The 14,392-nt window shown below is 46.5% G+C and overlaps 1 protein-coding gene across 2 annotated transcripts in view; it reads left to right on the plus strand.

Annotated features, from left to right (window-relative positions):
* Positions 1 to 14,392, plus strand: part of FBXW11 (F-box and WD repeat domain containing 11) — a 544,060-nt gene that overhangs the window by 211,719 nt on the left and 317,949 nt on the right. For both annotated transcript variants that reach the window (XM_078653355.1, XM_078653354.1), the window contains one exon: positions 2,054 to 2,191. In XM_078653355.1, coding sequence (XP_078509481.1) covers positions 2,054 to 2,191 — 138 coding nt within the window. The remainder of the gene's footprint in view (positions 1 to 2,053; positions 2,192 to 14,392) is intronic.

Raw genomic sequence — 14,392 nt, forward strand, 5'->3', positions numbered from 1 at the left:
AACACCATTTTGTAGCTTGGCACATTTTTCAAGTTGTGCCCCAATTGCAACCTAAAGTTTCCTCTTTGTGACAAAATTCTCCTTATGCGTTTTCTTGTTCCCAAGATACCGGTTCGTGTTCTATTACTCCTTTACAGTCTTTAAGCTGCAATTGGAATTCTTGAGGCTATAATTGATTGTGTATTAAATAGGTGCTTGTTACACCTTCCAGGTACCGCCTTAGATTTTGCACCTGCTGCATAAAGTCCAGAAAAATCATCACTTTTGTTCTTTTACATTGGGACATCAATTGAGCTACTTGCACATTAACCCATGGCTAACCATCCATCTGTGGAATCAGAGAAAAAGAAGTCTGGTCATTTAAATGTTAAAGCCAGGTTTAAATAAATGTTTCATGATTTTTTTCCCTTTTTTTCTAGGCAAGGCCATGGTAATCGGATTGCTCTTCTATGAGCACACTTCATCACTCCGATAATGTCCTTTACTCTTTTATACACTTTATGTACAAGCAGAGTCCTTTCACAAGTTAATCTAGCACATCCATTTTCAACCCCTCCACTTAGGCACTCTTTCAAACTTTGCAGAAATCTGTTATATTTAGGTTCATTCTAGATTAGCATTTTAGTTTTCAGTAAAATGCTTGTCTTGTTGATGAGCTAACCCAAAGCAACCTCTTATCCAATGTTACAGGATATGCTTGACACTTCTGGTGGATCTCAGAGTGCTCTGCTTTTATCATTCTTGGAGCTTTAGTCTGATTTCCTGGACTTCAAGTGCCTCCAAGATTTCCGTTTGGCCTTTTATGATGTGCTACGCACTCAGTGCTACTGCAAGCTGATCAAATATGCAGATGTATTTGTTCAATCTGCTGGCTTCTGCCGTTTAATTTGCTGGAGCCGGGGGGAGTACATTTAGAAGTTAATAGGTTATTGTGCTGGACATGATGGCTGCCCCTTTTGTACAAGTGCCTTTCACAGTCTCCTCAGTCCCGACTTCTTTTGAATATGTGCGTTGATGGCCTGGCTTTCTGCTCTCCTGGTTTTCTCTCTGGCCAATCATCCCATTAGCCATCTGTTTAACCCTTCCCTTACTTGTTAAGTCTTCTCTCCTTGTAGCAGCTAATGCAGCCTCATTTTTGTGTCTGACAAAAGCAGCTCCCCCACCATATGTCGAAAATAGGTACCACTGTCCAACCCTGGGATTATATCTGCTCTCCCAATGGTCTCCTATGGTCTTGCACTCCTCTGAAGCCTTGCTTCCATTGTTTGTACTGCTACTTGTGCCCTTCTTTCTCCTTTCCCCGGGCCAGTCTTGTTGCACACATCATGGCTTGCCTCGCTAAGGATTTACCCATGAGTTGGAAGGAGTTCCTGTGAAATTTTGATTTATCACAATTCACATCCTTCTCTTCCTTTGGCAAGCTCTGCCATGTTGCTTCATCTTAATCGGCACATTTGTATGATTTCATGCTGGACTTTGGCTTTGCGTTGGCCTTACCACCTCCTGACTTTTACCATTTAAAAAAAAAAAAAAACTTAATCTGCATAATGCCAAAGATTTCTGTAGTTTCAAGAGATGTTTTAGGCTGTGAAATACAACTTGATGCTTGGTTAGGTGCTTGGATGTGTTTTCCTTTGCCAAGGTTAGAAAGCCAAGAACTGTCTGATAATGTCTAATCCGCTCCCATGAGATGGTAATAAATCTGCTGAAATATGACAACGTCCAAAGATTTTGGGAGGTGTCTTTATTTAGGTCTGAAGAGTTAGTTCTTAAAGCATAACACAGGATGTATGTTTTTCTTTGGCCTACATTTGGTTCCTGGAAGACTTTGAACGACTTGCTTGTATAATAGATCACACACAAATGTAATGTTCACCATAGGTCTAACATTTGCTAGAGTTGATGGGCCCATTGAGTGCTGTATTTAGAAGATAACCAATCCTGCTGCAGAACAGTTGTTTAACAGAATACTTTCTCTGTGTGATTACTTTAATATTATTGTCTATAATATTGGATTGTGCCTTCCAAAGCAGTGTCCTGGTTTTCTTGTTAGACTATAGAATCAAACTGGAGATGTGGGAGGCATAACCTGCAGCGAATCCAGTGCCGTTCTGAGAACAGTAAAGGTGTCTACTGTTTACAGTATGACGATGAGAAAATTATCAGTGGATTAAGGGATAACTCCATAAAGGTAAGGACACACCTATTATCTATTTAAGTAAAATGTATGATTTATGCTAGTGTACTACAAAATTATTTGCCTTCTCTGTAACTCCTCTATAAGCCAAGCTCAATGAATAGAATGTGCAAAATCTGTACGCCTTAATATCGGAAATGCACTGTTTTATTATGTTACTAAACTCGCTGTAGTCATTCCGGTTAATGAACTTACATAAGAAAACATCAATTTTCAGTGTTGTATGTGTTTAGAATGTTTCATTAATTAGGTATTTTTATTTTTAAATTACTAATTTAGACCATTTTAATTCAAATAGTAGACTGCTGTTTGCCTGTGAATAGATTGGTGCTCTGCCAAGAGCCTCCCACAGATTAGTAGTCTTGAGACATCAGTTACTGGGCCAAAAAAACGTACTAATTCGATCTTACATACAATCTTATGTTTTTAATTTTTGTTGTTGTTCTGATTGATAGTTTTAACCGCAGATCTTTACCTTATGAATATCCCCAGGTGCCAGCCTGGATCTGGAGAATTTTCTCAGCAGTTCCCTTGCACTTAAGTGGGTGGTGTCATGCGGCTCCGTGTCTGGTCCTTCGCGCCTCAGAATTGATGTCGAGGCTCCTATATATCTACCAATGTGCTGATGGCAGTTCCTTTTTCAGGCGAGCTGGTGTAGCAATGCGAAGCATTACGTCCAGCGAAGTATATATTGTCCACTTCCTGGGAATCTGAGACCGGGGATGTGCACGCGCAGGAGATTCCCCCATGTGAGCGCGCACGTTCACTCACACGCCATACACATCTCCTGTCTCACATTGCCAGGAAGCTGATAAAACATACACACACACGCACCCCTCACAGGCACAGCCACGCACCCCCCCACTCACGGGCTCACGCGCACACACATAGCCACGCACGCGCACACACCCCCACCCCACTCACGGGCTCACACACATCCCCCCCAACTCACCGGATCTCTCAGGCTCCTCTCGTCCCGCGGTGGTGGCGGCTGCACAGGCTTGGTAGGTGGCGGGGGCAGGCACCGGCAATGTGCCTCGAGCCCCCTCCGCTTCTCTCACCATGCTCCTGGCGGCAGCGGTCCAGGCCCTGCAGCCGGCGGGGCCCTCCCTTAGCACGGGAGCCCCGCTGGTAACACGCTGGCTCCCTCCTCGTCACAGGAGCGCTGGGTAGGCTCCCGTCCGCTTCCTGTCTGTGCTGGTGGCCCCGCCCTCAACCAAGAAGTCCCGGGCAGTCCTGCCTGGCTTCCTGTGTCTCGTCTCGAAAGACAGAGTCCGCCTTGTTCCTCCTGTAATGCGCCTTTTGCTAGTCCGCGCTATATAAAAACGCATAAAATGCTAATACCTTTGTGCGTGGTAGGGGACCCGAGCAATAGGTCGGTCGTGGCTAAGGCAAATGTTGTGCTAGTCCTGGGGCCCCGTCCATCGCGCCATATGCGGCAGTCACAGTGAAGCCCGTTACAAGGTAGGTGGGCAAAAGTCTCGAAGGGAGAAGTTATATTTGATCGTTTCCGAAGACTGCAGCAGGAGACTTTGACGCTCTACATGGCTGAAGCCATCATTAAAACACGGGGAACGAATCTTGGCAGCACTACGAACAAGAAAGCCTCAAGTCGTTCCGGTATTGGAAGGCGATCTGGCTGCAGTGTTCTTAAGTGGTTCCCTGTGCTGCTGACAGCTGAGCTAGATGTCTTGAAAGATTCCAGTTGCTGAGTCAGAGTAGTCGAGATGCCGGGGCGGATGGCTAGGGCAGGCAAGAGCCTGAAGGTGAAACAGTAGTAGGGAGGGGACGTCCCGAAGCCTTATGCCCAAAAAAACTTTAAGTTTCTGCCCAATGCACATGCGTTCCTACTCCGTCGCCCTTGTCTTTGAGCATTTAGCCTCTTTAACCTCCACACCCTTGTTCAAAACATCCTCCACCCAGCCTTTGACCTTTATAATCTCCTCACAGCGCTGTTCGCCTGTTTCCACTCTCCCTGCTCCCCTTGCCACTGTTTCTGATTATCCCGTTCTGCACCTGCTTCTTCTTGCCTTTATATCAACTCTCCACCCAGCTGCTCCTTTATGTATTGATTCCCCGCTATCCCTTACACCTGATCACCATTTGTCTCTGTTTGCGCTCTCACCTTGCACCGTAGGTGCTCCGTGGGACTGTTGGACACCCTTCGGACAGACTGTCCCTAGCTTTATAGGTAAAACCCGCTGTATGGTAGGATTTTCGAGCACATGTACGCAGTGTCATTGTAAATTCTATTTTTATTTTTTAAACATTTCATTTTATTAAGACCTCTACGGAGATCAACAATTAGTATAATATAGTACTTGAAACATTTATTTATATTATCTATGCAGTCAGAACTAAATTTCAAAAACGAGTTAAAAATGTACAAACATTATAGCAAATACATTCTTCCCGGGGAGAAAGAATTAATCAAAGCGTCCCAATTAGTTATATTAAATTTAAAATATAGCAAAAGTGAGGTTTTACTGTTGACGGACAAATAAAAATAAGTAAATAAAAGAATTTTATTTGTATAGAGCTTACTACCCTGGACACTGCGTTGAGGCGCTTTGCTTTGTGTAGCACACTATTCTTGAAACAAAAGTTATAAGTAAAGGGGTGATAATTTAGCAATAAGTGGTTACCTCTCCTTGTAGTATTAGTTGTGTTAAATTTGACTCTTGAGATCTCACACATTAACTCAATGGTTTTGAATAGGAATAGTTTAATCAAAGTGTATTAGTAAACAAAAGATTGATTATTTAATGTTATTGGATGTGGTTGACATGTGCCTGTTAGTTGGATGAATTAGAAGGGACGAGAGAAGAATTTGGTAAGCATTTTTGGGACTCTATTGTTGACCATTTTGCGTTGTTAAGAGTGGAGAAAAAGGTAGAGGTGAAAGCGTTTTTGTGTGGTTTTTAAAAAAATATAAAACACTACTATAAACATGTATACAGACACACTCAAATTAAAATATACACATATATGTATACGTAAACACATATAGTCATTTATGTACAGTGCATAAACCCATTATATGTGCACACTCTTTATTGCTAGTCTAACTGATTTTATATATATATATATATATATATATATATATATATATATATATATATATATATATATTCACAAACAGTTTGTCTAGCAAGAAAGAGTTGAGACAGTTTATGGGTTATTTCAAAGTGATTGTATTCTTTGTCTGCTACGACACGTTTTGGCTTCTTTACACCGCCTTGCCTTTTAATGTATGCTGATAATGTTGTTATATTTGATTTACCCCAATTGAGCTGCAGTGCATTATGGAGGCTCTTTTTAATTACGCAGAGAAAGATTTTTAAGAATAAATATTTCAAAAACAAAAACGATTTAGGGGAAGGTATCCACCGCCCTCACTCTATCCACCGCCCTATCTATCTACCGCCCTATCTATCACCCTCACTCTATCCACCGCCATCACTCTATCCACCGCCCTATCTATCACCCTCACTCTATCCACCACCCTCACTCTATCCACCGCCCTATCACCCTCACTCTATCCACCGCCCTCACTCTATGCACCGCCCTATCTATCACCCTCACTCTATCCACTGCCCTCACTCTATCCACCGCCCTATCTATCACCCTCACTCTATCCACCACCCTCACTCTATCCACCGCCCTATCTATCACCCTCACTCTATCCACCTCCCTCACTCTATCCACCGCCCTATCTATCACCCTCACTCCATCTATCTAACGCCCTCCCTCACTCTATCGCATCACCACAACATCACTATGCACTACCACAGCATCACTGAGCGCCACAGCATCACTCGTCGCCACCACAACATCAATCTGTGCAACCATTCAACAACTGGTTCAAATATGTTCTCTCAATGTTTCAAGCTTTATTACAAATGTCACAAAAAAGATGTTAATATTTCACTTCTGTTCTTGGATTTTCGTCACAATAAAATACACTGAACATAATCTTCACAAAAGGTATTTACAAAAGTTTAAGCTATTGCCATTTATTAATTACAATAACTTTTATTTAAGTATTAATTATTAAAAAAAATAAAAGCCATTGTTGTTTGTAATATCAATACATCTAAGTCACGTAAATACAACACATATTGCATTACAAATGCTGTAGGTGTCACATTTGCCAAAGTTAAAACTATTGGAATTGTAAATAACAAAGCTATTAATTTAGCTATTTTCAAAACCAACACATAAATACAAAATTTGCCATTTACAATACCAATAGCTCAAACTTTCCTAATGCGAGACCTATTGCATTGCAAATGCTTGTTTTTCATGCCATCCGACATGGATCTGGACCTCATTCCATCAAATTGCGCCAGGTTGGTTGATACTTTCAGGAAAGTTTTTTCTAGTGTGGAAGGATGTCCCCTCCGTAATCATCCAGTTTCAGGCCACATAAGAATATCCATAAAAATGTCAGCGATCAACCCCCACAAGGTGTCTCTCTGATGCTGGCACTTCAGACTCAATTTTAAGTCATGATACTAGTGTGCAAGGATAAACCCAAAAGCTGTTTACCTCCTGGTCGAAGTCGAGGGCACAGAAGCGCTCTCGCTCAGAGGCTGATCTCAGGACTGTTCATCTTCTAAATCCTTCTCATTGTGAAAGTCCAAAAAGTCTAAGAGAAACAAAGTCGAATCATAGGTCACCTTCATCTTGCCGCTCCCACTGTGAGGAGTCTCTGGACTCCAAATAGCGAACCCGCTCTCCGTTCTTGGGGCAGACTGTCACTTTTCCTGATGCTCCCCAGCTTCCCCAGGCCATTGGCACTGTTACAAAACTTGGCAAATTCAAGGAGACAATGAGCAGGATGTTCCTCTGGCGCGCCTTCGGGCTCTAAGAATTTGAAGTCTTCTCCGGTTGGGTTACCTCTGGTGGATTCATCCCTGACACACTGTGCCACTCGACCCGGTGTGTGGGTCAGTCGCGCCTCGGGGCACAATCTTTTTTTACCTATAGGACGCCAGTGGACTAGACACAGGCCTACATTTACCTACCACTTTAATGACTACAGAGGAATCTTTCCGTCTTTGCCATTGTTGTAAGTTTCAAGACCTCTGCTGCTCTCCTTAAATTGCTCACTACTGAAGTTAAAATGAATGTCCTTTATCTTGCATAAACATCTCCAGAGCCTAGCCAGGGTACAAATAGGCAGGTCGGTGTCACTGAGCTTTGTGTTGCACAGAGGGACCTGTCAGGTATGCCCACTGTCGCTGCTGCTTTTTGTGGTGGCCATGCAGCCTCTTGTTACCCGCCTTCGGGGTGTACTGTACAAGTGGGGAATACAGATTGAGGGCACCAAACATGTGGCGCTTCTCTAGGCAGATGATTCATTGGTTTATCTTCGGTGCCCCAGACACTCTGTACCGGTAATGTTGGAAGCCCTGGCAGTGTTTGGCGATCATTCAGTTCTGCGTGTCAACCGCTCCAAGTCTAAGCTGTTTCTCCTGGGGACATTGGTGGGGTGGTCTGAGGCAGACTTGCTGTCATTGGCCCTTCCTTGGGAGACAAAGATAATCAGTTACCTAAGCATCAAGATCGGTTATAGGCTGGTAAAGAAGCAGTCTCTGAAAGGCTTACGTCCTCATTCCATCAGGGCTAAAGCTGCCACCACTGTCAGTCTTGGACATTTGCCAGGCTGCTCCATGGGCTGCAGTTCGTATATTCACGAAGCTCTACTGCATGAAGAGCCATGATTGGTGGTAAGGACAATTTAACATGTCTGTCCTGCAGTATTTCCTGGTCTAAGTCTTTCCATCATTCAACCATCTGCGGAAGTGCTGCTTTGGTATCTATTCACAAGATGAGGAATCTGCTCTTAGAAGTATCCCTCAGAAGAAATAGTTACCTTTGGTAACGCTTTGAGATGGAAACTGTATCTAACCGCAGATCTTCAGCGACCCACCCACCTATTGTGTGGAAAGGACTGCTATAGCCCAGTCTAGAGATCGGTACAATCTGATTGCTAAGAGCCATTCATTCGGCAGTGTGGGCCAACAGAAATTAACGGTCAGGAGTGTGTGGAGGTGGTGGCTATGTAGTAGTCTCAACCTTAATTCAGGGATTGGACAGGCCCAAAGCTGACCCACATGACGCCACTTATCAATGTGCGAGGGACTTGCTGAGAATTTTCTAGATCCAGTCTGGTGCCTGTAGGTATTGACAAGGTGAGGAATCTGCAGTTAGAGTATCCACCAGAAAGATCCTTACCAAAGGTAAGCAACTTTTTTCTCTGTTCCGGTGTAGGAATCTTACTTCGAAATTGCTGTCCCAGTGAAAAAGGTGAATGCTTTTAGTTTCGCTTGTAGGATCAGTGGAGTTCACTGCAGCCTGCATTAGTTATTTTATCCATCTGTTCAGAACAGGTCACTAGCAGGCAGTTTTATACTTTTATTTATAGCAGCAATTTTTTTCTTACCTTTCTTTGAGGTTCATTTTGCGGATACTTGAATGTTTTTGTTCCCGACATGTCACACATTTTGTTTGATATTTTCATTCATTGGTATCCTTTTGCTATCTTGTGATTCTGATTCACTGTACTGAATATTTCCGGTTTTTATGCTTACTGTAGGTCCTGTTAAAAAAAAAAAAAAAAATTCTGCGGTGGGGGTCCATCAAAATGTTTGGTCCAGTCAGGTCGAATCCTAGGCTGCCTCATTTCTAATACTTAGTTGTAGGATAAGGTTATATTTGCGTAAGGAAATGCCTCTTATTGTATGGTCCCCCCCCAACATTTTGGACTGATGCTGGTAGTGTTTCAATTCCAGATGCACTGAGGTCTGCTAACTGCACCCCAGTGCTAGTTCCCTGACCTGTAAATGTGTATTTTCAATGGGCCTATACCCAACTGGCATAAGCCGACTTCTAATTCCCTAGTATATGGTACCAGAGGTAGCCAGGACCTGTAGGTTAGTGTCCCCTCAGGGACTGCGGCACTTGTTGTGCCACCTTGAGTGTGAACAGGTAAAACGTGACTCACAAGCTGCCACTGTAGACTAGTAGAGTTAAATAGCAATGGCATAACACGAAAGACCACTGGACCTGGGTAGAATACAGTACAAGAAATAATGGTCACAGTGGAAAATATTTTAGTGCCAAAATCAAAACCGAACCATAATAAATCAATCAGTACAATTTATTGATGTTCAGAAGTAGGCTGGTATATTCAGCGAACAGCATTGATTGTCTGTACATTTCTAAAAAGGTGCCCCAGAAGGAAGAGAGAAGGTGGTCTGAACGAGGAGTGCACTTGTGAGGGTTGTAGGAGAAGGGAAAGGCAATGTGCAATAAATACATCAAAGGACTGATAGAAGCCTATCCAGCCACATGAAGGCGAACATTACATATGAACATAGTATCCTCGTGACCCAGACAATACATTTCTGTTGTCAGTACTTGACAGTAAAATAGAGACTGTTGAGGTTTCGACCCCCTTGTAGTGTATAGGTTGGTAAATCCTTAAGATGGGCTCTTTATCAGGACAGAAACAGACACCTAGGTTTAATTAATTTGATCTTATTAATCTGGTGATGGGAACTGCAAGAATGGTAATGAATAATTAAGCAATTAATATTCCAATTCATGACCGGCTCAACAAATCAGGCGGTTGATTTCACAAAAAGAGTACATATATGTTGTATGTTTGACATGTGCCTTTTGTTTATACTGGGATGTGACTGGCATTTTACCACACATGGCACACGACAAATATCTCCCAATTTAGAGGAGGAGCTTAGCGCGCACCCAAGATGGTCGCGTCAGCTCAGGGCTCCCGGACCTTCGCCACCTCCACCGACTATCCTGTACCCTATCCTGACTTAGAGGACCGGTTATTATTGGCAAGGCCCTGCTGATCGTTTATCCGTTTTCGGACTTCGATTCGGACTTCGGGAGCCGAAGATATGGACTCTCGAACTTTTCCGGCCTGCTCCATGGTGCTGCCCCGGGCTCGGTTTCTCTGCCAGCCGGACAGTAATTGAATAACGGATCATGCGAGCCTCCCTTGCCTGGTCGTCTACTTTCAGTTTCGTTTCTTGGGCTTAGACCTATCTGACTTTGTCTCGCTCGCCCTGGCTTGCTGCTTTCGACCTACCCACGCCTCAACAACTGGCGACTCGGTCTCCTGTTACTCTTCACCTGGTGATAGGTCCCCATCTTATTTTCCACATTGCAGCGGGCGCATCAAGTCTAGCCATTTTTACTAGGTCTCAAACTACCCTTTGGGGTGCACGAACTAAGATGGCCGCCAAGCCTGAGGGTGAGAAACGCAAGACCAGACCGGCAATGCGAGGGGGCTCCGTGCAATCAAATGTCATGGACAGGTACACCCTCGCTAAGGGCTCTCCGGGCGGATCGACTAAATCCCCGGCCAACGTTGGGGAAGAATCCCAGATGGATGAAGATCTGTCGTTGAGGGACGTCATGGGCGCCATTGCCGGGATGAAGGCCACACTGGGTCAACAGTATGATGCCCTGGCCCACAAGTTGGATACGGTCGCTATCGACGTTACCCTGATCAGGGCTGATCTTGCGAAAACCAATGAAAGGGTCAAATCCCTCGATCTAAAGACGTCTAGCCTTGTTACTGACGTCGCCGATTTACAGGCAGAGGTCGGTAATTTGCGCGCCGCCCGTGACTATCTCACTCGACGCTTGGACGATTTTGAGGGCCGAGCGAGACGGAACAACGTCCGTTTGGTTGGTGTCCCGGAGACATCGGAAGCATCCTCGGTGGACCTGCTGGTGGAAGATCTGGTCCTGAATCACCTAGCACCCAAGGGCCTCAGCAAGTTTTATGCTGTAGAACGTGCACACAGGATCCCGGGTGGCCCGCGTAAGCAGGGAGCCACTCCGCGTCCCATCATTGCTCGTATCTTTAACTTTCGGGACAGGGATGCGATCCTGCAAGCGTCACGCCTATCTGGTCCTACGGCTTATGAGAACACTACAGTCAGCTTCTACCCGGACTTTACCCAGCAGGTTCAGAAACAGCGACTAGGGTTCCAGGGGGTGAAAAAGAGGCTGAGGACTAGACACATGAAATATGCTATGCTTTTCCCGGCCCGGCTACGTGTGGTGTACAATGAACGAACATTTTTCTTTGATCATCCAGGGGCGGCAAGTGACTGGCTGGACACGTTGCCTCCGGGACCAGATCATTCTGCACACTCTGGACACTCGGGTGGAGCGGGGGGCGGCCCGGTGGAGCAGGAATGGGGGGTGGAATCGGCTCCCGGTCCGTCGTATTGACTTTCGGCTGTGGTCTGGTGTTATACCACTATTGCTTGCTAATGTGCCATCTTATTGGGGTGTGAGCGGGGGGGTGGGTGAGTCTTCCTCCTCTGGGGTTCTTCTCGTAGAATAGTTGTATGTTAGGGCGACAGGCACACTGCAAGTTGGGGTGGCTTTTGAGTCTTACGCAGGGGTGCGGGGTGGGGGGGTGTTGTACGGGGTCTCTTGGGGGGTTGGGGGTTTGTGGTTTAAGTTTCATTGTTTTCTTCAAGGCATAGTATCGATCTCCTGCTGTACAGTGTCGCATCGGGGGTGGGGTGGGGATGGGGTTGATCTTTGGGATGGGGGTAGGGGACTTAAGTTACTGTGTTGGAACGTTAATGGGTTGGGGGATAGGTTCAAGCGGGGCGTGGTGTTGCAGTTGTTGCGACGTTTGTCCCCTGATGTGGTTTTGCTTCAGGAGACACACTTGCTTGGCAATACGTGCCATGCCATGACTAGGCGTGGCTATCGTCTCATGGCGCACTCAGGTTTCACTTCTGGCTCCAGGGGGGTGGGCATTTTGGTTCGGAACTCCCTCCCTCTTGCTGTTGACGACATCCTTGATGATAGGGGACGGTACGCCGCCATTGTGGAGCGCTGGGAGGGGAGGGTTATTACCCTGCTCTCCGTATATGTACCGCCGGGTCTCCAGACTACTAACTATGCGGATCTGGGAAGAGTGATCTTGGGGAGTCCCCGAGGGTCTGCTTGTAGTGGGCGGGGATTTCAACTCTGTAGTGTCGGGATGTGTGATCGCTACCCCCCCCCCCCCCGTGAAATTGCGAAGTCACAATCCTGGTTGGGGGACTTCCTGGAGGCTCTAGGGCTCACTGACTGCTGGCGCCTGCTTCATCTTGGACAATTGCAGTATACCTTCCACTCTGGGGCCCACGGCAGTCTTTCGAGACTTGACTATGTGCTGATGCCCTCCTCCCAGGCCTCCTCCATAAGGGAGGTGAAGCATCTAGCTAGGGGTATCTCGGACCATTCCCCACTTTGGTTGGTAGTGGACGCTCACTTGGGGTCGGAGGGCAGAGTGGCCCCGATAAACCCCTGGTATCTCCGCGATCCCAAGGTCAGAGCGGAACTCATTAAAACGATTGACCAATACTTTGCTGAAAACGTGGGTTCTGTGTCCTCCTCTGTCACGTTGTGGGAAGCGTATAAAACTGTTATTCGGGGCCAGGCCCTCTCCTTGATTATCGATGTTAAGAGAAGTAGGCGGGAGGAGGTTGTCCGACTTGAGCATGATATTACTGTTCTTGAGGGGGAGTTGGAGTCCGTGATCACCCCGGAGAGGCTGCACCTTTTGGGTCTAAAACAACTCGAGTACAGGGCGATGGTGACAGATGCGGCGAAGGAGATGAGCAGAGAACAGCAGGGAAGTTTGTATGATGTGGGGGATAAGGCGGGGAAATTGCTCGCTTGCCTAGATAAGAGAGAATGTGCGAGTCGAGTGGTCCCTGTGATTGTGGATGTGAATGACGTGAGTATCACCGACCCTGCTGATATTGTTGAATGTTTCGCTGACTATTTCAGGGAAGTGTACTCCCCTGTATCTGATAGACCTGAGCAGGACTCCCACTTGCTCCTGCAAGATATCTCGCTGCCACGTTTGTCCGACCCTGAAAGGGATCTCCTAGAGGCTCTGCCTACAGTTGATGAGGTCGCGACCGCCATCCGCTCGGTGCGCTCGGGGAAGGCCTCGGGCCCTAATGGACTCCCTATAGAGCTTTCCAAGCTCCGTCCAGATGTGATGGCACCGTATCTGCGGTCGATGTATTTAGAATCATTGGAGGTAGGCTCCCTCCCTCCTGATCAAAGATTGGCTTCCATAGTGGTGATTCACAAGGACGGCAAGCCACGTGACCGCTGCGCCTCCTTTAGGCCCATATCATTGATTAACGCTGAACCGAAGATCCTGGTTAAAGTGCTTGCCAACCGCTTGGTCACTGTCATAGGCGATCTGGTTCATCCGGACCAATCCGGATTCATACCCCATCGCAACACGGCACTGAATCTCCGGCGCTTGCATGGAGTCCTCGCGCGGGCGGCGACTCTGCGAGAACCGGCCGTGTTGACGTCTCTAGACGCCACCATGGCGTTTGATACGTTGGAGTGGCCATATCTTTGGGCGGTTCTCTCTAAATTCAGCTTCGGCCCTACCTTCATTGACTGGGTGAAACTGCTCTACACTGACCCCTTAGCCCAAGTGGTGGTAAACGGTCGTGTCTCTGCCTCCTTTGCTCTCGGAAGGGAACGCGCCAGGGCTGCCCCTTGTCTCCTCTCTTGTTTGCCCTTGCTTTGGAGCCACTGGCGGCATGGCTGAGATGGGAACCGTCCTTGAGGGGCATTAGATGGAATCCGGAGTTTGAAGATCGCGTATCCTTATACGCAGATGATATACTCCTGTATCTAACGTTGCCTCGGAAATCTTTGATTGTCCTTTTTGACGTCTTTACTTCTTTCCGTATAAATTCCGGTCTTGTCATTAACTGGTCCAAGTCTTGCGTCTATGTTCTCTACGGTGAGGCTCCTCTCCTGCCTCGTGGATGTCCTATCTCGGTGGTGCGGGAGGGCTTTAAGTACTTGGGGATTTTTATCACCTTGGACCCTGTGCTTCGTTATGAACGCAATTTGTTGCCCCCTCTCCAGCGCCTCCGTGCTGATGTGACTGCGTGGGGTAGGCTCCCTCTCTCTCCTCTGGGACGGGCGGCGTTGTTTAAGATGATGTCGCTCCCCCGGTTCCTTTATGCGCTGCAAAATACACTTGCTATTGTGCCTGCCCGCTACTTCCGTGAGATTGAAAGCCTACAGAGACAGTTGATATGGGGGGGCCGTTCTCGTATCGCTCTTGCGAAGCTGACGCTCCCGTGGTACGACGGGGGT

This window comes from Lissotriton helveticus, chromosome 7, assembly GCF_964261635.1.
Source record: "Lissotriton helveticus chromosome 7, aLisHel1.1, whole genome shotgun sequence".
NCBI classification, from domain to species: Eukaryota; Metazoa; Chordata; class Amphibia; order Caudata; family Salamandridae; genus Lissotriton; species Lissotriton helveticus.